The sequence below is a fragment of the Schistocerca gregaria genome, chromosome 5 (assembly GCF_023897955.1).
Source record: "Schistocerca gregaria isolate iqSchGreg1 chromosome 5, iqSchGreg1.2, whole genome shotgun sequence".
Lineage (NCBI taxonomy): Eukaryota > Metazoa > Arthropoda > Insecta > Orthoptera > Acrididae > Schistocerca > Schistocerca gregaria.
In genome coordinates this window covers 208,716,739-208,744,202 of record NC_064924.1, presented here as the reverse complement: position 1 = coordinate 208,744,202, position 27,464 = coordinate 208,716,739, and the positions used below count along the sequence as shown (strand labels likewise).

Genomic DNA, 27,464 nt, shown 5'->3' with positions numbered 1-27,464 from the left:
CCCGTGTTTACATTTAGTGATTTTGCCGTTTACCCCTTGTTTATTCTCACGTCAAATAAAAACAAAATGTACACTCCTGGAAATTGAAATAAGAACACCGTGAATTCATTGTCCCAGGAAGGGGAAACTTTATTGACACATTCCTGGGGTCAGATACATCACATGATCACACTGACAGAACCACAGGCACATAGACACAGGTAACAGAGCATGCACAATGTCGGCACTAGTACAGTGTATATCCACCTTTCGCAGCAATGCAGGCTGCTATTCTCCCATAGAGACGATCGTAGAGATGCTGGATGTAGTCCTGTGGAACGGCTTGCCATGCCATTTCCACCTGGCGCCTCAGTTGGACCAGCGTTCGTGCTGGACCTGCAGACCGCTTGAGACGACTCTTCATCCAGTCCCAAACATGCTCAATGGGGGACAGATCCGGAGATCTTGCTGGCCAGGGTAGTTGACTTACACCTTCTAGAGCACGTTGGGTGGCACGGGATACATGCGGACGTGCATTGTCCTGTTGGAACAGCAAGTTCCCTTGCCAGTCTAGGAATGGTAGAACGATGGGTTCGATGACGGTTTGGATGTACCATGCACTATTCAGTGTCCCCTCGACGATCACCAGAGGTGTACGGCCAGTGTAGGAGATCGCTCCCCACACCATGATGCCGGGTGTTGGCCCTGTGTGCCTCGGTCGTATGCAGTCCTGATTGTGGCGCTCACCTGCACGGTGCCAAACACGCATACGACCATCATTGGCACCAAGGCAGAAGCGACTCTCATCGCTGAAGACGACACGTCTCCATTCGTCTCTCCATTCACGCCTGTCGCGACACCACTGGAGGCGGGATGCACGATGTTAGGGCGTGAGCGAAGACGGCCTAACGGTGTGCGGGACCGTAGCCCAGCTTCATGGAGACGGTTGCGAATGGTCCTCGCCGATACCCCAGGAGCAACAGTGTCCCTAATTTGCTGGGAAGTGGTGGTGCGGTCCCCTACGGCACTGCGTAGGATCCTACGGTCTTGGCGTGCGTCGTTGCGGTCCGGTCCTAGGTAGGCGGGCACGTGCACCTTCCGCCGACCACTGGCGACAACATCGATGTACCGTGGAGACCTCACGCCGCACGTGTTGAGCAATTCGGCGGTACGTCCACCCGGCCTCCCGCATGCCCACTATACGCCCTCGCTCAAAGTCCGTCAACTGCACATACGGTTCACGTCCACGCTGTCGCAGCATGCTACCAGTGTTAAAGACTGCGATGGAGCTCCGTATGCCACGGCAAACTGGCTGACACTGACGGCGGCGGTTCACAAATGCTGCACAGATAGCGCCATTCGACGGCCAACACCGCGGTTCCTGGTGTGTCCGCGGTGCCGTGCGTGTGATCATTGCTTGTGCAGCCCTCTCGCAGTGTCTGGAGCAAGTATGGTGGGTCCGACACACCAGTGTCAATGTGTTCTTTTTTCCATTTCCAGGAGTGTATATCTGTGTCCAGGTGCTATCACGTGAATGAAAATGCATTCACATAATTACGGAAGGCTAAAATATGTCATTTGTTTCAGATTTTATTTTGTTTGCACTTCTCTGACAGTCAAGCATTAATCGCCTTGCGGAACAATGAAGTTATTTTTGTCTGTTTGCTAAAGAAATTTGACTTTTATAAACTTTTCCCGCAGAGGCAGTCAATGTATTTGAAACGAAATGTTTATCAAGTGCACGTTTTCATCTTCTAGCACATATGGCATTTTGCCATAATAAAGAAACTAACATGATATAATACAGTACTGATGCTCCAAGAAAATTTACATCCCGGAAACCACACTGAAAAGCTTAATATCAGGTCGAGGTCTACTTCATTGGGAATCTGGACATACAGATGTGCACTTTAAGTATGCACTTTAAATGTGCACATTTTAGTATGGTTCACGAAATTCCGATGCTCTTGGAGTATCCTCTGATGTCTTGTTTCTTTTATGACATACGGGCTTCCTACGTCATGATAGCTGCGCAAGCACAGTGTCGCCTGCTATTTGCGCTCTCTGGCAACTTCTGAAACGAACCTATTTCTAACAGGTCGCGGGAAAATATTGTGAATGGTTGTTTGAAAAGCGTTACTTTCAAAGTAAATATCCTTTTATGTAAGTTGAATTATGTGCGAGAATGTACCACAAATTTATTAAATCACAGCGCGTGTGACTCATTCAAAAATCAACTCTTTGATGACGAGCCATTTGAAGAATTTATAACCCTGAAGATCAGACATTTTACTGGCACATTCGTGTGATATATTCCAAGTGTAACACGCGGATAAAAGATCAACATTATATGCGAAAGCTTAGCTTCTCTTGCATCTTATTAACCTTAGAGACCAATATTATATGTGAAAAGTTTGCTTTTATTGTATCAACACTATGAATATTAATTTAAACTATTAACTTTCCCTGTTTTGTGTTTGTATACTCAACAGTGATGATGCCGTTGGCTGTCTACAGTGTCCTGTTTCTGAATATCCACTGGCATCGGCTGGCGAGATCACGTGACATGACCTATGGCTGGCTTACAAATGCGCATCGCAATCTCGATTTCAATGATTCGGAAAGGAACATGCGGTATTTGGAAGAATTCCAATGTATACTTTTGTAATACGAAAATACGCAGCGTACATGTTGCTGCACATCTAAGATATTTCCAAAACATAGGTTTTTCCCTGAGTTTTGTTTTCAAAAGCACCGGGAAATTCTACCCCCATGTATAAATCCATAACCATTCAAAGTATTGATAACGGAAAATATACTGTCACATAACACGGAAAACCCTTCTTTTCTCCCGGGAGAAAGTGTATTTTTAACCGGGAAAAATCCGGGAATTTTTTTTCCTTGTCCACATATACACCCTGAATGACAGTGGGCATGGCATTGCTACTGGGCGGGACTACACTGGTGGCAGCTTGTGTTTTGCCACAGTTGCTGTTAATATTTTCTCTGTGCAGCAGATCACTACCAGTTAGTAATTTTTTTTTCCTAATAAGTTTCAGTGCACAAAGATGTTGCTTTTGGCAATGAGGTCAACAGCGAAGATTACTTGGTGCAGTAGTCATTAGTAATACTGCATCTGAGAAATGAATATTAAATAACTTGGTAACAATAATGATGCAGACTAAAATGCGAGCCCATGGTAACTATTGGCTGTTTGAGAGTCATCGGTTCCACATCAAGACTTGCTGGCTAGCTGCAGTTATGTCGGCAGTGCGTGAAACACCAGTGTCGGCTACTGCTGTGGCAACTTTGTCACAGAGATAGATACCGCAAATGCTAGCCTTTGACAGCACATCTGGGAATCTCATTACGTGAAACAAGAAACAAATTTAAAAAAAATCAACTTGCAAATAATTTTATCCGGTTTACGAGAGGAGTTGCATATTGAGTTAAACTGACAGTGTGATCTAGCAAGAAATTAGGATTCATAATAGTCTAAGGAGGTAGGTCAGAATGGAAAACAAATGAAACCATTAAAATTAATTGAGTAACAGTTTACAGAAACAAATGAACAAATCTTAGACAGGCGGCTATGGTTAAACGTATCAGAGGAGGATGGGTAATGATTCGGATATAACAGCTTCATCAGGCTCAACTTCCACAGCTGTTTAGGAGTGGGTAAATTAATTAATTACCCAAAATATACAAGGAATGATAGATTCATTGGTCAGTACACCACGGTTCACAGTTTAGGAAAAACGGTAATGTAAGCACAAAAGCTTTGGGAGGAACTTAATAAAACCAAAGAGGAGTTAAGTAAATTGAAATTTAATGAACTAAAACTACTGGAAGAATTTAATTTAGGTGGAGAAGATTTAAGATTTATCTACACTCAGGAGCCTTGAGGTGGTTACAGTATTTTATCTAGAGGGCTTTAGATGTACTACTGGTGCCACTGTCCCTCTCATGTGGTCTTGTGTAGTATTACATGAACTTTTATTTAGTTAATAAGAATATACAAGTATTGTCTTTACACTGATATTAATTTGTATATTTATCTCAGGCGCTACAGCCATGTTTTTTCATTTATTTGGTCTGTAATGGAAAGAGGAATCCAATATAATCAAAAAACAGTAGAGCCAGATTTTGAATTAAATTACTTAGTGTTAAGACCCTCTCACTCAAGCTCAAATCTTAAATGACAAAATAAGACGACTCTTATAAAGTAGTGGGAATACCACACCCAAAAGCGGTATTCCTTGTAGACCCACTGACCAGAAAGGAAAAGCCTTCTGCAGTGGTGGCACCATAAAGAAGTGTGTCTCATAAAAATGAAGTACTAGGGTAGGTGAACCACTGTCCATCACATTCTGTAGAGACTTGGATATATACATTAGGAAGGTGAATATTGAACCAACACATAATTTGAGTGCTGTGGCCGTCAGTTCCATGTAGCTGGGGATGCGGGTAGTGTTTAGCCATTACTTTAATGAACTGTACATTGTAAAATACATCTCACACAGACAAATATTACAACGCAAGGCAATACAACATTTTATGTAAAATCGTAGACAGAATGTATAGGTGCAGTTGTGAAAAACTAATGGAGAAAGATTGGTGCAACATTCCTTCCTGTACAGAGCTGGAGTCGCAATCTCAGAGAAGATTACACAAGAGAAGCCTTATATCCCAAGGATAATATTTTGTCCGTCTAAGTTGTGATATTACAAATATTGCAATCAAAACTGCAGGGTGTTCATTTAAATGTTCGTCAATTTTTACAGATTTTGTGATTTATTGTTATTCGTGGAGTCTTAATGACCACAGTACATCAGTTACAGATGACCTGAAAAAAATGTAAGGAGGGCGAATTTTTAATGGAGAACATTGACTGTATCATTTTAAAAGTGTTATTTATGCCTAGTTGCATCTTGTGTTAACATCTTTCATAATAATCAGATTGGGTTAGATGGCTCTTACTTTATGAACAATCAACTGAGCTGATTATTTGATTTATAGTTCAGAAAATGTATTGAACTATGCCATGCCTGGCAAAGCGTGGCTTGTGAGCGAGTCATTCACCTCCAACGGTGCTCTCCCCACCAAGTCAACACATGCGGTGCAGTCATGGGCCCATCACAGCCTACTGTTTGCTTGTTCGTCTTTTCTACTGGAAGATTTACTCACTTTACTTTCAATGCTTGAAACAGCATCTTTGATATTTTTGATACCATTAAAAATGTGATGAGAAAATTGGTGTTCTTTCAAAAATGCACTGTAGTTTGTATTGGTAGTGCACTAGCTATGGTTGGTAGTGAAAATGGCTTCATTGATCAGTTAAGAAAAAATAGAATAAATTTTCTAACTTTTCATTGAATTGTATGTATTCTATGTATATAGCCTACTATGCATAAATACATACATAAATAAAATAGAAAGAAACTCTCACATGGGAAAAATATATAAATACATACATAAAATACAAACAAACTTCCACATGGGAAAAAATATATTAAAACCAAAGAATCCAAGACTTACAGAGCGGGAAAGTGCCGGTAGACAGGCACAATAAAATAACACACAAACACACACACAAAATTTCTAGCTTTCGCAACCAACGGCCACTTCTTCAGGAAAGAGGGAGGGAGAGGGAAAGACAAAAGGATGTGGGTTTTAAGGGAGAGAGTGAGGAGTCATTCCAATCCTGGGAGTGGAAAGCCTTACCTTAGGGGGGAAAAAGGATAGGTATATAATCGCGCGCGCGCGCGCGCACACACACACACACACACACACACACACACACACACACACACACACACACACACACACTCAGACATATACAGACACAAGCAGACATATGTAAAGGCAAAGAGTTTGGGCAGGCCTAGGCTGTAGGGTACCAGGATGGCCCCCTCGTAAGCCAACCTATTTATGGGTTGCTTAGAGGAACCCTTCTTGGTTACCCAAGCCTGCCAACCCAAAGTTTGGTACAGATTTATTGATGACATCTTCATGATCTGGACCCACAGTGAAGAACAACTCCAGAATTTCCTCTCCAACCTCTACTCCTTTGGTTCCATCAGATTCACCTGGTCCTACTCCAAATCCCATGCCACTTTCCTTGACATTGACCTCCATCTGTCCAATGGCCAGCTTCACACATCCAACAAGCAACAGTACCTCCATTATGACAGCTGCCACCCATTCCATATCAAACGGTCCCTTCCCTACAGCCTAGGCCTTCGTGGAAAACGAATCTGCTCCAGTCCTGAATCCCTGAACCATTACACTAACAACCTGAAAACAGCTTTCGCATCCCGCAACTACCCTCCTGACCTGGTACAGAAGCAAATAACCAGAACCACTTCCTCATCCCCTCAAACCCAGAACCTCTCACAGAAGAACCCCAAAAGTGCCCCACTTGTGACAGGATACTTCCCGGGACTGGATCAGACTCTGAATGTGGCTCTCCAGCAGGGATACAACTTCCTAAAATCCTGCCCCGAAATGAGATCCATCCTTCATGAAATCCTCCCCACTCCACCAAGAGTGTCTTTCCGCCGTCCACCTAACCTTCATAACCTCTTGGTTCATCCCTATGAAATCCCCAAACCACCTTCCCTACCCTCTGGCTTCTACCCTTGTAACCGCCCCCGGTGTAAAACCTGTACTATGCACCCTCCCACCACCACCTACTCCAGTCCTGTAACCCGGAAGGTGTACACGATTAAAGGCAGAGCCACGTGTGAAAGCACCCACGTGATTTACCAACTGACCTGCCTACACTGTGACGCTTCCTATGTGGAAATGACCAGCAACAAACTGTCCATTCGCATGAATGTACACAGGCAGACAGTGTTTGTTGGTAATGAGGATCACCCTGTGGCTAAACATGCCTTGGTGCACAGTCAGCACATCTTGGCACAGTGTTACACCATCTGGGTTATCTGGATACTTCCCACCAACGCCAACTTATCCAAACTCCTGAGATGGGAACTTGCCCTTCAGTATATCCTCTCTTCTAGATATCCGCCAGGCCTCAACCTCCTCTAATTTCAAATTGCCGCCACTAATTTCAAGTTGCCGCCACTCATACCTCACCTGTCATTCAACATCATCTTTGCCTCCGCACTTCCGCCTCGACTGACCTCTCTGCTCAAACTCTTTGCCTTTAAATATGTCTGCTTGTGTCTGTATATGGATGTATATGTGTGTGTGTGTGTTTGTGTGTGTGTGTGTGTGTGTGTGTGTGCGCGCGCGTAAGCGCGCGCGAGTATATGCCTATCCTTTTTTCCCCCTAAGGTAAGTCTTTCCACTCCCGGGATTGGAATGACTCCTTACCCTCTCCCTTAAAACCCACATCCTTTCGTCTTTCCCTCTTTCCTGAAGAAGCAGCCGTTGGTTGCGAAAGCTAGAAATTTTGAGTGTGTTTGTGTGTTATTTTATTGTGCCTGTCTACCGGCGCTTTCCCGCTTGGTAAGTCTTGGAATCTTTGTTTTAAATATATAAATACATACATACAAATACAATACATAATACAAATATATAAATACATATATACATATACGTATTCATGTAATAACGGTGCAGGCCTAGAGGAATTCACTTGTCAGGAAGCACTACATGGGTAAAGTTCCAGAATACTGTTGAAAAATGTAACACAAATTTTGAACATAATATGCGTAGGAAATCTATTCCAAAATTAATTGACTGAGTGCAGAAAAAAATTTAGCTCATCTTATTTCACTTAGAAAAGAACTTAACATGTTTTTGAATAAAGAAGCAAAATCGGAAAGTACGGAATTTGAAAATGAACTTACTTTTTTTTATTTTTTAATCAGAATTAGCATTTCTAACAGATTTTACAAATCTCCTAAATAATTTGAATTTGTGTTGGCAAGAATAGGAACACACACTTTCGAATGTGTGTCCAATATTCTGATGTAAACTAAACAAGCAAGTAAAAGATTTGCTATTTCCCAAGTTGGTATGAACTGAAACAAGAATACAAGGAAGTAAAATTTTCAAGATTTACTTTAATTGTTGATGAATTCTCTAAGAGTTTGACTGTCGCTTTAAAGATTTTAAATCTCTACAATGCCTTTAAGAATACAATGGAAAATTAGTCTTGGAAGCCATTTTCAAAAAAAAGTGTGCAATTTACAGAAGATCTGTTTAGCTGTCCAGAATGGAGAGAGTTTCTGCAATTTTTGAAGTTTTGTCACACGATCAGTACATAAAACTTGCCGAGTTCACTTGTAAAATAAAATTGTTTTTGGGATCAAGATATATTTGTGAAAGTACATTAAATCTCAGCATAATGCTGTGAGCAATGAGTTGTTGGGTCACCAGCTTCGGAACACAGTGAGTAAATGTTTGACACATATGAGAAAATAAAGTCAAAGATTTAATACTTTTTCTTGAGGCGTTTACATATAGGCAGTAGGTAGGCCTCATGATCCATGACGACAGTCAAGTTACCTTGCAGTTGACAGGTGTGGCTGTGGCTGCACCTTAGGGGTCGAGTTTGTGGGAGATACCACTCAAAGGAGGGAATGGCTCACAAGCCACTGTTTGCCAGCCCTGAACTTAAACAATAGAAGGCACAAGCAAGTAGTAAGATTGTGCCCATGATGATAGTAAAAGAATTTTTCACTTTCATTTAGGTTATTGGAGTGAAATTGAAGATTAACCTTACTATTTAATGATGGTGGGTGCAGTGGACTTAAAGCCTAATGAGCAGCTTCTTTATTAGTGCAGCCAGCGAACATGTCTTAAAAACACAGTCTCGCAGTGGTATCATTCGGTAAAATGTGGTCTTTAACACAGCTGGAAGCCTAATAGTATTTTATTGGAGGGGGCAGACTTGTTCTTATAGATGAGCTCTTTGATAAATTTTTAGAAGAATTTTTGTCCTTGGTGCAAAGTTGTAGGACATTCCAAAAGCACTAGACTAGATGAAATGTTTCGTTGCTTTGATGATCCTGATGTGTGCTGAGTCCTCAAGTACAACTTGAGCAGTCCAACAACACAATTGGAATAAAGATGCTCTTTATCTAAAAAATTTGAGTATGTAAAAATAAAAATTAATGGATAGCAAATAGCCCAAATTAGGGAGCTGTTATGCAGTGCATGGTTATATACAGTTGAGCCCTGCATCCATGTTGCAAACCTGCATGAGTGTGTTCGGTCTCCAGCACTCACTTTGCATGCAATGTGCAATCACGCAGCTGGCTGTTTGCTCAGTCTCCATCTAGCGTGCATTTACTCGCTAACTGGCAAAAGGCATGTGGCCCTGCCGTGCAGCTAAGGAAGTGTGGACACTACAGCTTCATCTAATGGGCCTGACAAGCATTGGAATACTCTTAGAATTATAATTTCTTTTTAGCTGTTGAATTTCCATGGTTTCTACAGAGAATGTGTATGCTGGTGTGCCTCAGAGTCACCAAATGTTACCAGATTGACTTAGTATGATAACGTATAACAAACATTAAATTGATAATCAAATATTGAATGTAATTGAAGATCATTGATGTAGTGTGGAACTGTAAATTTGCCTGAATGAATAGCTGATGAGATAATGCTCACATTTGGTCTGCAGCTAAAATCACATTGATGTTGAGAAATGTGTCAAATGGAACAAATGAAAAAGACCTGTGTGGAGGAGCGCGACAACTAATTGTAATTGTCAACTTTATGTACTATTAGCAAAATACTTTAGTCCAGCTACCCTATAGGCTCTTGTGAGTGTTTGTTCCCATGGTTCAGTGCAATATCTGTTTGTGAATAAGTTATTAGCGGTTTGTACAGAAATGTGTCTTGGTGGCTCATTGCTTTGACTTCCAGACTGCAGAGCTAAAGGTTGAGGTTCAAGCCCCACCTTGATCATCCTCCTCCTCCTCCTCCTCCTCCTCCCCCCCCCCCCCCCCTAACAAAAGGGTCAATGCCAATTCAAGTTGCAGTATGTTTCAGGCTGTATAAATTGGTTCAGTGGTGGGAAGAAGGCGAGGTTACACTACTGTGCCTACAGAGATGTGCAAAGTAGTTTGTCAAAAGCATTTAAATTCGAAATGCAAGTACGGGGCTATTTTTCTTTCAAATATAAACAAAATCTTTTAAATAAAGATACTTAAATACAAAATACAGAACACACATATTCAGAATACCTTTATTTAAAATACCCTTATTTAGTGAACATTTTACATCGTATTTAGTTTACTGATTTGAACACCAATAATAGTTCAAATGTTCCAGCTTTCATGTTCGGCCTATGTGGGCTCATTATTATCCCACCAAAGGAAAATAGTTGTTCAACAGGAGCAGAACTTGGTAAACAAGTATTATATTTAAGGAAAATTGGATAACTGTTCAAGAAATCTAAACTATCCATGAATAATTGGGGTGAAGGGCATGGAAAGGAAACAGAATGGGAAAGATACAGGAAGGAAATAATGACTTCCAGCCACACAGAGCATTGCGGCAATGCAATGGCGAGAGTTGAAATTTTGTGTCAGATCAGGACTAGAACCCGAATGCTTCACTTCTCTAGAATGATCGCCTTAATCACCTCGGACATTTGGACACGCTTTCTGTCAGACCCAAATTTCTAACTTTCTGATCACTGCACATAAGACTCTTGCCCATTAACCCCCTACTTGTAGATTTCTGTTTCCCATAGGCATTCAGATGTTGATTGGGCATTGACACTGAAACTTTTTCATCAAACAGTTGTTGCACCCGTAGAATTATGAATATGAGTGGTGTCTGCTCTGTCGCACATATCCGATAGAACAGACACCACACATATATAGAATCAGAACTACTGTAGTGTGGGCACTATTGCTGTCTACAGAAAAATCAAGAGCCATAAAAAAATGTGTAATCAGATCCTGCCTTCTCCTTTATCAGAATATTTTAAGGTCTTTCCATCTTCTTCTTCTTCTTCTTCTTCTTCTTCTTCTTCTTCTTCTTCTTCATGTTTTTTACTTAGCAATTCTTAAATGAACAGTTCTTTCAGGTATTATCGTCTAGCCTTTAGTACCCATTTCATTTTGAAAAAAGGGGCAAGATATGGATACTAAAATGCCGGTTCATGCTTTTGCTTTCTCTTATTTAGACAACCTCTCAAAATGCCTATTAAGGCTTTCATTAATAATTTCTGTCACCACCACAGTAAGGAGGGTTATCCATTGCAAGCTGCTTAGCATACTTTGCATTCTTGTTAGTTCTGGCAGAAGACATCCATAGTAGATATATTCGTCCACTTCTGAACTTGTGATACCTAAGCAACAGGTTTTGAACAGCTTGTATATTCACTAAGACATTATATTTCGATTTCTTTAAAAGCTGCTAATCTGAGATTCCTTAAAAACTTCATTTAGAATATCCTTGACTGTGAGTAGATCTTGAACGTAATTATATTATGAATTCCATTATATTGGACGGGGATAAGTAGTGAATTTTCCAGTTGATTCTAGATGAGTTTCACAATCTTTAGGAGACAGTGAACGCAGATTCCAAAATGCATGACATTTTGACATGGCTGTGTTGTAAAGCCTTTTGTACGAATTGCTTTGAGATCTGGTCTTATCTGTATCTCTTTATGCTGGTAAATGTAATGTGGGGGTAGGGAACACACCACTCAGTATTAGGCAGTTGCAACTCTTTCATATCTTCAGTTGTTGTTGTTGTTCTGGTCTTCAGTCCTGAGACTGGTTTGATGCAGCTCTCCCATGCTACTCTATCCTGTGCAAGCCCCTTCATCCCCCAGTACCTACTGCAACCTACATCCTTCTGAATCTGTTCACCTCTTGGTCTCCCTCTACGATTTTTACCCTCCATGCTGCCCTCCAATACTAAATTGGCGATCCCTTGATGCCTCAGAATGTGTCCTACCAACCGATCCCTTCTTCTAGTCACGTTGTGTCACAAACTCCTTCTCCCCAATCCTATTCAATACCTCCTCATTAGTTATCTGATCTACCCATCTAATCTTCAGCATTCTTCTGTAGCACCACATTTCGAAAGCTTCTATTCTCTTCTTGTCCAAACAATTGATTGTCCATGTTTCACTTGAATACATGGCTACACTCCAAACAAATAATTTCAGAAACGACTTCCTGACACTTAAATCTATACTCGATGTTAACAAATTTCTCTTCTTCAGAAACACTTTCCTTGCCATTGCCAGTCTACATTTTATATCGTCTCTACTTCGACCATCATCAGTCCTTTACTACTTTAAGTGTCTCATTTCCTAATCTAATTCCCTCAGCATCACCTGATTTAATTCGACTACATTCCATTATCCTCGTTTCGCTTTTCTTTATGTTCATCTTATACCCTCCTTTCAAGACACTGTCCATTTCGTTCAACTGCTCTTCCAAGTCCTTTGCTGTCTCAGACAGAATTACAATGTCATTGACGAACCTCAAAGTTTTCATTTCTTCTCCATGGATTTCAATACGTACTTTGAATTTTTCTTTTGTTTCCTTTACTGCTTGCTCAATATACAGATTGAATAACATTGGCTAGAGGCTACAACACTGTCTCACTCCCTTACCAACCACTGCTTCCCTTTCATGCCCCTCGACTCTCATAACTGCCATCTGGTTTCTGTACAAACTGTAAATAGCCTTTCGCTCCCTGTATTTTACCCCTGCCACCCTCAGAATTTGAAAGATAGTAATCCAGTCAACATTGTCAAAAGCTTTCTCTAAATCTCCAAATGCTAGAAACGTAGGTTTGCCTTTCCTTAATCTAGCTTCTAAGATAAGTCGTAGGGTAAGTATTGCCTCACGTGTTCTAACATTTCTACGGAATCCAAACTGATCTTCCCCTATGTCGGCTTCTACTAGTTTTTCCATTCGTCTGTAAAGAATTCGTGTTAGTATTTTGCAGCTGTGACTTATTAAACTGATAGATCGATAATTTTCACATCTGTCAACACCTGCTTTCTTTGGGATTGGAATTATTATATTCTTCTTGATGTCTGAGGGTATTTCGCCAGTCTCATAAATCTTGCTCACCAGATGGTAGAGTTTTGCCAGGACTGGCTCTCCCAAGGCTGTCAGTATTTCTAATGGAATGTTGTCTACTCCAGGGGCCTTGTTTCGACTCAGATCTTTCAGTGCTCTGTCAAACTCTTCACGCAGTATCGTATCTCCCATTTCATTTTCATCTACATCCTCTTCCATTTCCATAATATTGTCCTCAAGTACTCACACTTGTATAGGCCCTCTATATACTCCTTCAACCTTTCTGCTTTCCCTTCTTTGCATAGAACTGGGTTTCCATTTGAGCTCTTGATATTCATACAAGTGGTTCTCTTTTCTCCAAAGGTCTTATTAATTTTTCTGTAGGCAATATCTATCTTACCCCTAGTAAGATAAGCCTCTACATCGTTACATTTGTCCTGTAGCCATCCCTGCTTAGCCATTCTGCACTTCCTGTCGATCTCATTTTTGAGACGTTTGTATTCCTTTTTGCCTGCTTCATTTACTGCATTTTTATATTTTCTCCTTTCATCAATTAAATTCAATATTTCTTCTGTCTCCCAAGGATTTCTACCAGCCCTCGTCTGTTTACCTACTTGATCCTCTGCTGCCTTTACTACTTCATCCCTCAGAGCTACCCATTCTTCTTCTATTGTATTTCTTTCTCCCATTCCTGTCAATTGTTCCCTTATTCTCTCCCTGAGACTCTGTACAACCTCTGGTTGAATCAGTTTATCCAGGTCCCAGCTCCTTAAATTCCCACCTTTTTGCAGTTTCTTCAGTTTTAATCTACAGTTCATAACCAATAGATTGTGGTCAGAGTCCACATCTGCCCCTGGAAATGTCTTACAGTTTAAAACCTGGTTCCTAAGTCTCTGTCTTACCATTATATAATCTATCTGATACCTTTTAGTATCTCCAGGTTTCTTCCACGTATACAACCTTCTTTCATGATTCTTGAACCAAGTTTTAGCTATGATTAAGTTATGCTCTGTGCAAAATTTTACCAGGCGGCTTCCTCTTTCATTTCTTCCCCCCAATCCATATTCACCTTCTACGTTTCCTTCTCTCCCTTTTCCTACTACCGAATTCCAGTACCCATGATTATTAAATTTTTGTCTCCCTTCACTATCTGAATAATTTCTTTTATCTCATCATGCATTTCTTCAGTTTCTTCATCATCTGCAGAGCTAGTTGGCATATAAACTTGTACTAATGTAGTAGGCGTGGGCTTCGTGTCTGTCTTGGCCACAATAATGCGTTCATTATGCTGTTTGTAGTAGCTTACCCGCACTCCTATTTTTTTATTCATTATTAAACCTACTCCTGCATTACCCCTATTTGATTTTGTATTTATAAACCTGTATTCACCTGACCGAAAGTCTTGTTCCTCCTGCCACCGAACTTCACCAATTCCCACTATATCTAACTTTAACCTATCCATTTCCCTTTTTAAATTTTCTAACCTACCTGCCCGATTAAGGGATCTGACATTCCACGCTCCGATCCGTAGAACGCCAGTTTTCTTTTACCTGATAATGACGTCCCATGGAGTAGTCCCCTCCCGGAAATCCGAGTGGGGGACTATTTTACCTTCGGAATATTTTACCCAAGAGGACGCCATCATCATTTAACTATACAGTAAACCTTCATGCCCTCAGGAAGAATTACGGCTGTAGTTTCCCCTTGCTTTCAGCCGTTCGCAGTACCAGCACAGCAAGGCTGTTTTGGTTAGTGTTACAAGGCCAGATCAGTCAATCACCCAGATTGTTGCCCCTGCAACTACTGAAAAGGCTGCTGCCCCTCTTCAGGAACCACACGTTTGTCTGGCCTCTCAACAGATACCCCTCCGTTGTGGTTGCACCTACGGTATGGCTATCTGTATCGCAGAGACACGCAAGCTTCCCACCAATGGCAAGGTCCATGGTTCAAGATATGTCATCGGAAATTCTTGTTGGCTTAACATGTCATCGTCAACATTATCATATACAGCTTCAGTATTTTGAATAAGAGTTGAATCTCTTTTGCTTGTTCATGTATCTGAATCTCATCCATATATATTAAAAGCTTTGACTATATTTGATTCATCATTGGAAATAGTTATCACAGTTTTTTTCAGCTTTAAATCAAATTCAGAATAACCCTTAATCTGTTCAGCAACTTTATCGTAACTTTGTTCTGTGAAACCTCCTGCAAGCCAGAGCTTAACTTGTTTATTCAGATGTTTCAGTCCAATAAGCCATTGTACCCAGATAGCTTCTCTTGAATAATGACCAAATATCAGCAGTGGTGCAAATAAAATCAAAATTTTTCAAAGCTTTTGTATTTTGTACACAGTCTTTGGTGGGATAGATAACTGCTGTGTACCTTCAATAAGTGCCTTAAAGGATTCACTTTCTACAATTAATATAGGTAATACAGTTTCACTTTGGAAACTATCACCAACGTCAATTCATTGTCTGCAAGGTATAGCTGTCACCGTCACATTGAATGAACTCTCTTAAACTCGTAATGACACAAAAATGTGAAATTGACCTCGCTCCCTCGTTCCTTAACTTGCTTTTGAGATCATACATTACACAAACAGTAATAGTTAAAATATTTACACAAGTCTTACTGCCTTTTTTAATAATTAGTGTCATGGTTATTAAAAATATTTTTATTAATTAGTGTCATGGTTGTCCGCAGCTCATAGTCTTGCGGTAGCGTTCTCACTTCCCGCACACGGGATCCCGGGTTCGATTCCCGGCCGGGTCAGGGATTTTCCCTGCCTCGAGATGATGGGGTGTTGTTGTCGTCTTCATCATCATCATCATCATCATCATCATCATCATCATCACCATCACCATCACCATTACCATTACCATCACTCATCCCCATTACAGATAGGAGGAGGCAATGGCAAACCACCTCCACTGGGACCTTACCTAGTTGGCGATGCGGGTCTCCCGCATTGTCCTCTATGCCCCTCGGAGTATGGGACCTCATCATCATCAGTGTCATGGTTGTATTTGTTTGACAGATACATCTTATAGCGCCATCTGTATCCGTCGTGGAAAGATTTTTGTTTAGACAAATGGCTCATTTAGTGAATGAAAACGACAAAGTATGAAATAAAAAAAAAAAATAAAGAGAAGCGTTTTGCATTTTCCAAATACAAAATATATGATTTTAAGGATTTCAAATAAAATAGAAAATGCTTTTTGGAGGGGAAAAAAATGGACTTCAGATGCAAAATAAAAATAGGTATTTTACATACTGTATTTGCATTTCAAATGCCTGTATTTCACATCATGCAAATCTCTGCATGACTAGTAAAGCGCTGCAAATGTTCAAGGCCAGTTGAGTGCAGCTTTACTTTACCATGTAATAAATGTAACATAAAAAATGTTTCGTAGTTGGACTACCTTAACAATTACACTACTGATCTGACTCAATTCAACTGAGTCTACATTTGCCAGTAACTCCCCTGCCCCCTCATCCCTGCTAATATAGCAGTACTCTACATAACTAGCCAAAGATGATAATACAGCTAACAGAAACTCTTAATTTGCAATACCTTCTCCCAATCCAACCCACATCTGTGCACTTATATAAAACTTCGAGATTGAAAAAATCTTGGAAGAGACGGTGTGTTTAAGTACATAAAAGAATTCATCGTATTGCAGCACAGTGCCATCTTTTTTATTGAATGTGTGTCGAGAGATGATAGGAAGTTTTTTGTACACCAACTACAGTTACTGCAGCAGTGTCTTACCCATTATTCAAAACCAAATAGTTCACTTAGTGTTCAAGTCCAGGGGAGGCTTACAACAAACTGCTAACACACAATAATCCAAAGAAATGCCAAAGAAATCGGGTCACAAGTCTCAAAAATGATGTTATGAAGTAAAAAGAAAATTTATTTCAAATGTGATGGAGATATGAAGCTGGCGTGGAATTACAATGAAGTTATTGCCAAAAACTACAGTGGAATTGATAATTTCTCAATTTTTCTGAAGAATACTATATCTTTAACCTGGAATAAAGATGATTTCAGGAAATATCAACATCCAATATCCTATTTGCATCTGTTGAACATATTTTCTTTAGTGTGTCACAGTGGCAAATCTTTGAAAACCAAATAAACTTTCTGATGAGATGTTTGGAAAAAGAGTTGATCTAAAAATGAATTTCAAATCAATAAAAAGTACATTTGTTTAATAAATGATAAAGAATTGGAGCAGTAAATCTTATTCACAATACTTTTTATTTACTGATGATGAATTAAAGGTTTTATGCAAATAAATGTACCTGTATTCTCTATTTGTCATTCAAATAAATTAAGCGCATGGGAACTGTGTCATGCATGTGCACACTGCAGATTTACAGACTGTATGTGAGTGAGTACAGCAAGCACGAGGTGTACACATGGCTGTAGACAAGCGCTCACTCAGATATGCCATTTGGCAAAGGAGCATCAATGCTCTTTGACAACATCCGTCGCCCTGTGCAAAGTGTATTTGTGCTCTCTCTCTCTCTCTCTCTCTCTCTCTCTCTCTCTCTCTCTCTCTCTCTCTCTCTCACACACACACACACACACACACACACACACACACACACACACACACACTACCACAAGCAGACTACTTTTGCATGAGGCAGTGCTCTGATATACAGTGAGTTGCAAATAGCCTGACAGTGGAAGAATGAATGGCTGAATATACCTGTGAAGCCATGTGCATGGCTGCGTCTATCCTCCATGTGGTCACTCAGTCAGGATGCAGTGATCGGGATGGGATATAAATGTGTAGTACACTTGACAAACAGTGGCAGGACACACCACCATGCAGTTCTTTTGGCACATGACCCCCTGTACATTTTTTTAGGGGAATTGTTTGAATGTGGATAAGAGTTTAAGAATTGAATTACTAAAATTTTTCCTACAAATGTGAAAAGTGTGCAAGTTAAAATACTATGAAGAGTCTCATCTCCTTTCTGGTCAGCTTTTCCTCTGCTGGAAGGTGAAGGTTGATGCCCTGTACTGGCTCTCTCAAAGGTTGCCTTCACTGCACGGTTTCAAAGTATAATGGCCATTTTCCAAGGCCGCATTATTGCTAGTGAAAAAACCTCACATATACACATTAAGTTACTGATCAGTTCCAGATATATTCACATAGAATGGTGCTTCCACTCGTATAGGCAAAAGCAGTAAGAAGGTGTGGAGAGTTGAAAAATGTGCATGCTCAGCAGCAGGGAGTGGGCAAAGTATGTCTATGTTGTCGAATTGGATTGTTGCGGACAACAGTCAGGCTCATTTGCATAGGGTGCATCGTATTATACATTCAAAGAGGAATTAGTAAATATTCCTATGAGAGGAATAGTAAATATTGAAACCAAGTTTGATCAATTGTCATGAGAGAAACATTAATTCATGTCCTGTGGATGTTTGCTTCCACTGCAGCATAGATTTACTCTGCGTGGTGTCGGGAGGCGAGAACAGCTGACACAGCTTTGTGAAGATGTGAAGTACAATTTTTCTCAAAATGATGATTGTCTAATGACAACATCATTGAAACTGCTTGCATTAATTATCATTTATTGAAATTAGAACTGTATTATAATTAAAAATTAAATACACATTTCATAACTTAAACAAACCGAAATCATTATATTTGCTTGAGAACTGCTTCTACTCAATAGAATTTTTATAAATATTCAAGGGGTGTGTGTGTGTGTGTGTGTGTGTGTGTGTGTGTGTGTGTGTTTGTGTGTGTTTGTGTGTGTGTGTGTGTGTGTGTGTGTGTGTGTGTGTGTGTGTGTGTGTGCGTGCGTGCGTGCGTGCGTGCGCGCGTGCGCGCGTGCGACTATAGTTAAGTGTAATCACTGTGCGTAAAAAAGAATTAATGGTAGAGAATACTAGTGTAAAGGACTATCGTAAAAATGGTCAGTAAGTTGTCATATTTCCACTCTTAACAGGCATTACGAGTGCAAACTAACTCGTTCGAAATTGTTGTGACAGAACGCATTTATAATCCATTGAACAAGCAAACAATTAACCATCATTGGCAAGTAACTCCAGAGAGTGCTGCTGGATAACATCAAAAACCACTGATATCTCTACAAGTAATAGTTACTGTTATTTTAGGGCCTTATCCAGTTTGTGCCTTGAAAATAACATGGGTTTACATGTGGAAATATTCGTATTCTGACAAATTATCCAGCTGCATTCTCGCTTGTTATTAGAGTGTCATTCTCCTTGGACAACATGTTGAACATTATAGTCTGCTTAATTCAAAGGATACAAAGTTCTAATCAAAAACGCTAGGAAGTTCTCTTTATTATGTATGCAACTGATATCTTGACAAACACAGTTTTCAAACGATGAGTCTTTAAAACTAAGAAATGTTATTTGTTCCAAAGTCTACATCGTCGCTTCTATTTGAGTCTATTTCCGAACAGTATGACTGTAAATTTACATTTACAATGATAGTTTCGGGGCTTATATCCATCATCACTTTCCAGTCAAATTCTTCTTTCTGAAGGTTTTTAGCATGCCGCACAGACTGTGCTAACGCTACATGTGACACACAAACGACTCGTGTACGTTATCTCGATTCCCCCCCCCCTCCCCCCCTACACACACACACACACACACACACACACACACACACACACACACACACAAACACACCTGTTGCTACGGTCGCAGGTTCGAATCCCGCCTCGGGCATGGATGTGTGTGATGTCCTTAGGTTAGTTAGGTTTAAGTAGTTCTAAGTTCTAGGGGACTAATGACCACAGCAGTTGAGTCCCATAGTGCTCAGAGCCATTTGAACCATTTTGAACAAACACACACACACACACACACACACACACACACCACACAGCCTTAACACTTTGCCCAAATCAGTTCCATGGGGCCACTGACAGTGACACATGGGTAAATGCAAAACTGTGTGACCCCATTCACGTGCAAGGAAGTAGAGTTTGTACTTTCCTGTCATGTGACTTGCATTAATTAATTAGCTACTGGAGATGGGCACAAGTCTGGTTTATACTGTGCTTAATATTTTTTTTTATTTTTAAGCCAGGGAAGAGTATCCGTTTTTCTGGTGTTTTCTCTGTAACAGTTGAATTATAACTGGCAATGACTGACTTCGATGCAAGGTGTGACAAGAATTGTGAATCACGTCACGAAACTGACAGCGTTCATTTACGAATGTTAGTCACTGCTGTTTTTCTTACACTTAAATACAAGTTTATTCACAGAAACAAAACAAGAGGAGTCAGCATGCAGAATAATTATCCGAGAGCCTTTTCTATGAGAACTTTAAAACCACTGGTACCGTCACTCATTTTCCAGCAGGTTTTCCTGGAATGATTCTAATTGACCTTTGTTTCATCAAGGTAATACACTGTTGAACTGCACCCTTCTCTTGTATCATAAATCTTTTTATAGGACGCAGTTTGTGCTGTACCTGTGTCACTTCTTTGAATTAAAACTGTCTTCTTGACATAATTAACCAACATCTTTTAAAATTCTTTACATTGACAAAGCACTTACCATTTAAGCCAGTTTTCTCCTGCATAACTGTAACACGTTTTTGTGATTTTGGGCATTCATCATTAATATGGAGCACTTGAAAACATGGTTGTTAAAACCATCCATTTGTGTTACAGCTTCCTTGCAATTTCGAAACTTAACTTTCTATCGTTCCTACAGCTCTGACTCATTCATTTACAGTACTCTTTACAGTTCTTTTGCCGACACCACTTATTTGTGTAGTCCGTTCTTGTGTCCTCAGATGTCCTTGTATCCTCAGATGTCAACAGTAGGAGACCTGCTTTCAAGTTCACATTTGAAAAAGTTATAAATGTGGTAAATAATCCCCCTCACCTGCTTGTGAAGTGTTTCACATTTATTGCTCATCACCTGATTTTTTTTTTTTCTTTTTATTTATTTACCTTTTTTCCCCCCTCAAATCTCGCTTAAACCTTTACAGGTACACGTTCACAATTATACTGCTACAGGTGGGGGGGGGGGGGCTGACAGTTGAATGACTAATTCGATTGTAGCGAAGTATGGTAACAGTGCTGCATGTAGGAATGATATTCTCGCTGTCCAGCTGTAACTCGGTGCTAGCTGCCCAGAAGGAGAATTAATATTATTGGCTGATGGTGGCTAGTGGAGGGGGGTGCGCAGAATGGCTGAAAATTGGCCTGCCTTCTTATATGACACAAACTTTAGTAGCATCAAAACACCCTCTATCAAGTAGAACTTTCACATTGTTCTCATTCCTGTCCTCTTCTGTTCAGTGTGAAAGTCATTCATAATGGTTGTTTGATTTTACTTCTTACCAGCAAAACTAAACATTTCTTTACAAATGTCTGCTTGTGTCTATGTATGTGCGAATGGATATGTGTGTGTGTACGAGTGTATACCTGTCCTTTTTTCCCCCTTAAGGTAAGTCCTTCATCAAGGACACCAACCACTTTCTCGAATGCCTGGAATCCTTACCCAATCTGTTACCCCCGGAAACTATCCTTGTTACCATTGATGCCACTTCCTTATACACAAATATTCTGCACGTCCAGGGCCTCGCTGCGATGAAGCACTTCATTTCACTCCGATCATCTGCCACCCTACCTAAAACCTCTTTCCTCATTACCTTAGCCAGCTTCATCCTGACCCACAACTTCTTCACTTTTGAAGGCCAGACATACCAACAATTAAAGGGAACAGCCATGGGCCAGGAAGGCCCCCTCGTACGCCAACCTATTCATGGGTCGCTTAGAGGAAGCCTTCTTGGTTATCCAGGCCTGCCAACCTAAAGTTTGGTACAGATTTATTGATGACATCTTCATGATCTGGACTCACAGTGAAGAACAACTCCAGAATTTCCTCTCCAGCCTCAACTCCTTTGGCTCCATCAGATTCACCTGGTCCTACTCCAAAAACCCATGCCACTTTCCTTGACATTGACCTCCATCTGTCCAATGGCCAGCTTCACACGTCCGTCCACATCAAACCCACCAACAAGCAACAGTACCTCCAATATGACAGCTGCCACCCATTCCACATCAAACGGTCCCTTCCCTACAGCCTAGGTCTTCGTGGCAAACGAATCTGCTCCGGTCCGGAATCCTTGAACCATTACACCAAAAACCTGAAAACAGCTTTCGCATCCCACAACTACCCTCCCGACCTGGTACAGAAGCAAATAACCAGAGCCAATTCCTCATCCCCTCAAACCCAGAACCTCCCACAGAAGAACCACAAAAGTGCCCCACTTGTGACAGGATACTTTCCAGGACTGGATCAGACTCTGAATGTGGCTCTCCAGCAGGGATAGGACTTCCTCAAATCGTGCCCTGAAATGAGATCCATCCTTCATGAAATCCTCCCCACTCCACCAAGAGTGTCTTTCCGCCATCCACCTAACCTTCGTAACCTCTTAGTTCATCCCTATGAAATCCCCAAACCACCTTCCCTACCCTCTTGCTCCTACCCTTGTAACCGCCCCCGGTGTAAAACCTGTCCCATGCACCCTCCCACCACCACCACCTACTCGGAAGGTGTACACGATCAAAGGCAAAGCCACGTGTGAAAGCACCCACGTGATTTACCAACTGACCTGCCTACACTGTCAAGCTTTCTATATGGGAATGACCAGTAACAAACTGTCCATTCGCATGAATGGACACAGGCAGACAGTGTTTGTTGGTAATGAGGATCACCCTGTGGCTAAACATGCCTTGGTGCACGGCCAGCACATCTTGGCACAGTGTTACACCGTCCGAGTTATCTGGATACTTCCCACTAACACCAACCTGTCAGAACTCCGGAGATGGGAACTTGGCCTTCAGTATATCCTCTCTTCTCGATATCCGCCAGGCCTCATCCTCCGCTAATTTCAAGTTGCCGCCGCTCGTACCTCACCTGTCTTTCAACAACTTCTTTGCCTCTGTACTTCTGCCTCGACTGACATCCCTGCCCGAACTCTTTGCCTTTACAAATGTCTGCTTGTGTCTGTGTATGTGCGGATGGATATGTGTGTGTGTGCGAGTGTACACCCGTCCTTTTTCCCCCTAAGGTAAGTCTTTCCGCTCCCGGGATTGGAATGACTCCTTACCCTCTCCCTTAAAATCCACATCCTTTCGTCTTTCCCTCTCCTTCCCTCTTTCCTGAAGAAGCAACCGTCAGTTGCGAAAGCTAGAAATTCCGTGTGTGTGTTTGTGTGTTTTATGTATTGTGCCTGTCTTCCGGCGCTTTCCCACTTGGTAAGTCTTGGAATCTTTGTTTTTAATATATTTATCTCATGTGGAAGTTTCTTTCTATATATGGTTCCGCTATTTTTTTTTAAAGAAGTATTCATTTTGAGAACCCTTCTGATTAAATATTTTAGATTTTGTTGTAGGCAGAGTATTTTGAGATTAATATTTACCTTGTTCTGTAGCCCTTCAATATCTTCAAGAAATACAATTTACTTATTGTCCTTTGCTTTTGGACACTAGTGTATGTGTGCTCTAGAAGTAAAATGTTGCATTCAGGACCTATACTTCAATGCTAGGGCTCCTTGTATAAACTTAATTTTTTTTTCTAGGAGTAAAAAAGGATGGGGGTGGCAGCCTTAAGTAGTATTCTGGATCATAAGATGTGGTCATGTTACTGGCAGAGTTATTGTAAGTTTCACTCATATTCATTTTCCTTAAGAAAGCAGGTAGTATTGAGGATGGAAGAAAAAGTTAAAATACATCCTAGATGTTCCGTGGTGCTCCATTACTATTGTCACCACTTTATTGTGGGGAAGAAGTGTGTGTAGATCACGTCAAGAGCTTGTGACACTATATGAAAATTATAAAACGGGAAACATTCAGTCAGCTCATTATGTTGAAATCTAGGGAAACCTGCTGATTTAAATAGCTTCAAGTTTGGTGGTTTGATGTGTGTTGAATGAGTATTGCAAAAACAACAAGGTTCGTAGGGTGTTCGCAGGATGTCAATTATTTAGCAGATACTAGATGCCACAGTGTCTGTGTAAAATTAAGTGCTGTTTGTCTGTTGCCTACAAAGTGACTGTATGACTAATTACTGAAATCTCATTTTGCAGACGTATGTGAAGAGACTTAGGATGGGTCTTGTCAATGAGGTTGAACCAACCTCACTTTGTGATGAGGTTAATGAAAAGGAAGAGCAGGTCGATGAACCAATTGATGCTTTTGATGCTCTTATTGGCCAGCAATTATCTTTAAGTCATGTGTCTCAGGCTCACATGGCACATCAGAATGCTTCACTTCCTTCAGCACAACCTCAGACGCAGTCAGTAGTCAAGGTAATTACTCACTAAACTTCTGTGGTCTGGAAACTTTCTTTGCTCTGCCATGCTTTCACTGTAAATGATAAGTTGGGTGGAGTAATAAGGGAAGAGCAAAATTTGTTTCTTTCCTCCACTCCCACCGAAAATTATAACGTAGTTTACATTAAAAAATAATAAACTGGTATATCTTTAAATATTGGCTTATTAACTCTAAATTTTGAAATGCATAAAAGATTCCACACTGGTGAGAAGGTTAGTTCCTGTGATCTATATCACAGAGCTTAGTAGTACACATGAAACTCTTGATTCTTGATTCTAATTTTTAGTGCCCTAACTCTTTCATTGACATCTTCCAACACTGCAAACTTCGCATCTCATCTGTCTGGTACTGGAAGTTGCCTTTGTTTCTGTTATTAGCTTTTGTTTCTGTTGTTATGTTTTGTTTCTCATTTATTCCACATTAACCAGTATGTAAGCAGCAGTCATTTCTAGCTTCATTAATTTGTTTGTAGTGTATGTACATTGTTAATTTGAAAACAGCTAGTTTTAAGTTACGTTACAGTAGTGCACTATATAAAATACTGCATAATACTGGTACATGACATTTAGATGCCCATATAATGAAGCATTTTTATTAGTGAATAACAAGTGTTTTATCAGATTAAAGAAAATAATGTCACACAGTATATATATCTACAACATTGTGATACCTGTGTTGTGTGTGGCCCTCATGTACTTAGTTACTTGTACTATAGGTTAAATTTACAATAAAGGTTATGATGGTTTTTATGGCTAATGATGTCTACTTGTGAATTCCTCTGTGATATAGAAGGAGTTGTTACGGGAAAAGCTTATTTTGCAAGGCAATCATAAAGACAAATGCTAAGATCACTTCCTTGATATATAGAGCTTTTTGGAGGTCCGTGGGCAACGATAAATGTTTGCTACTTTCCTCATCCCGTTACACTTGCTTTTAGTGTAAGAAGATATGAGGACACTGTGAAATGCAATAAAAACCAGGCCATAGGTGTCACCCAGTGAGACGGCATAAAATAAGTGAAAAGGATAGATTGCTACTTCGCCATATAGTGGAAATATTGAGGCACCAAAAAAAAAAAAAAAAAAGCCCCTACAGAAAGACTACTAAGCAAGTAAGCATTCTTCTGAATTACACACACACACACACACACACACACACACATGCAACTTTTACATACATCACCACACGAGCCAGTGGTTACACATGCACCCCTGCGTGTGTGTCGGTCTGTCTGCCTGTCTAATTCAGAAGAAGGCTTTTTGTCCAAAAGCTTAAGAGTAGCAATCTATCCCTTTTCATAATATTGTCATTATTCCTTCCTGTATATTCTGTTGTTTGATAATGTAGGTGACAAGTGTTACGTTTAACTTTCCAGAATGTAATAATACCAATAATAATAATAATAATAATAATAAGTGGCATTAGGAATCACATCTCAAAGTATTTTACATACAAAGTAAAGTAAACAAAAACCATGACTGGCAGGAACAAATTCTTTGATGGTATAAAGGCATACTAGAGTGAGAAGTGGACAATTACTGCTTGCCAAGGTACAGTGTCTCTCATCAGCAGAGTAAAAATTTGACACGGCCAGTACTAGAGTTGCATCTAGATAGCAGATGGTTATACTGACTGGTTTACCACAAAGAAAGAGTTGTAAGGGAGCAGTACATTGCCACTGCTCGTATTCATCACTGTGACGAATGAGGTAATAGGGAGTGTAAAGCAAAATGCTAATACGGAATTTGACACATTTGCCTTTGCACATGACAGTGTGATGTGGGGAAGTACAGAAGTAGTAATTCAGTGTAAATGGCGCATAATGAAGCCACCAATTTTGACGCAGTTTGGCTGTAAGTCTCAGCCACACAAAAAGAATTTTGGTGCCATTCAGCAGACAAGGATTACATGTGAACATTCTCCTGGATGGGGAGAACCAAGAACAGGTTGATCACATTCGGCACTTTGCTGGTAATAACTTGAGGCACCAAGTTTTCCACAGAAACCACGAAAAGAATTCAAAAACCTCATTTTTACTTAGGACTGCTCTGACTGACTGTTAAATCCTCTTAAGAGCCAAGAAAACCCGTTATCAGGCATTTCCTGAAACATACGTGACAAAAATATGTTGCCGAGCTATCAACCTGGAATACAGTTTTATGTGCTCACTTTGTATAGGTACTCCTAAGTTTTTTACAATTGTCCCTGTTTCCAATGACTTTGTCATCAATAGTGTAATGGAATAGCTCGCATATTTATGTGCAGTTGTTACACTTACTTTACTTTCAAGGTCAACTGTTGATCCTGTGCAGGTATTCATGCATTTCGTTACAGTTTTCTGACCTTGCAATCTTCCTTTAGACAATAACAAATAGCATCATGAATCTCACAGCATTTTCCAGTAGATTATTGGTGTTTCTTGTAAGTAGTAATGGCCCCACAACAGTCCCTTTGGAGTTCTCACATGATTATCATTATATCTGTCAGTTTAATCCCATTACATAATGAAGTTAAAATCTCTGGAATAGAAAGCAAATATAATTCCCACAGTCTTGTTAGTGTAGTGTATTGAAAAACATTTGTACCATCTAGAATGCTGAAACTAAATGTCCTGTTTGAAAACAAAAAGCATTTGTTGTTGTGGTCTTCAGTCCTGAGACTGGTTTGATGCAGCTCTCCATTCTACACTATCCTGTGCAAGCTTCTTCATCTCCCAGTACCTACTGCAACCCACATCCTTCTGAATCTGCTTAGTGTATCTTAGTGTATTCATCACTTGGTCTCCCTCTACGATTTTTACCCTCCACGCTTCCTTACATTTGTCCTCTAGCCATCCCTGCTTAGCCATTTTACACTTCCTGTCGATCTCATTTTTGAGACGTTTGTATTCCTTTTTGCCTGCTTCATTTACTGCATTTTTTATATTTTCTCCTTTCATCAATTAAATTCAATATTTCTTCTGTCACCCAATTATTTCTGCTAGTCCTCGTATTTTTACCTACTTGATCCTCTGCTGCCTTCACCACTTCATCCCTCAAAGCTACCCATTCTTCTTCGACTGTATTTCTTTCCCCCATTCCTGTCAATTGTTCCCTTATGCTCTCCCTGAAACTCTGTACAAACTCTGGTTTAGTCAGTTTATCCAGGTCC

General features: G+C 40.4%; 1 protein-coding gene across 1 annotated transcript in view; it reads left to right on the top strand.

Annotated features, from left to right (window-relative positions):
* The window catches only part of LOC126272346 (protein TIPIN homolog), a 76,163-nt gene that overhangs the window by 45,653 nt on the left and 3,046 nt on the right, over positions 1–27,464 (top strand). Inside the window, exon 5 of the mRNA XM_049975145.1 lies at positions 24,068–24,289. Coding sequence (XP_049831102.1) covers positions 24,068–24,289 — 222 coding nt within the window. The remainder of the gene's footprint in view (positions 1–24,067; positions 24,290–27,464) is intronic.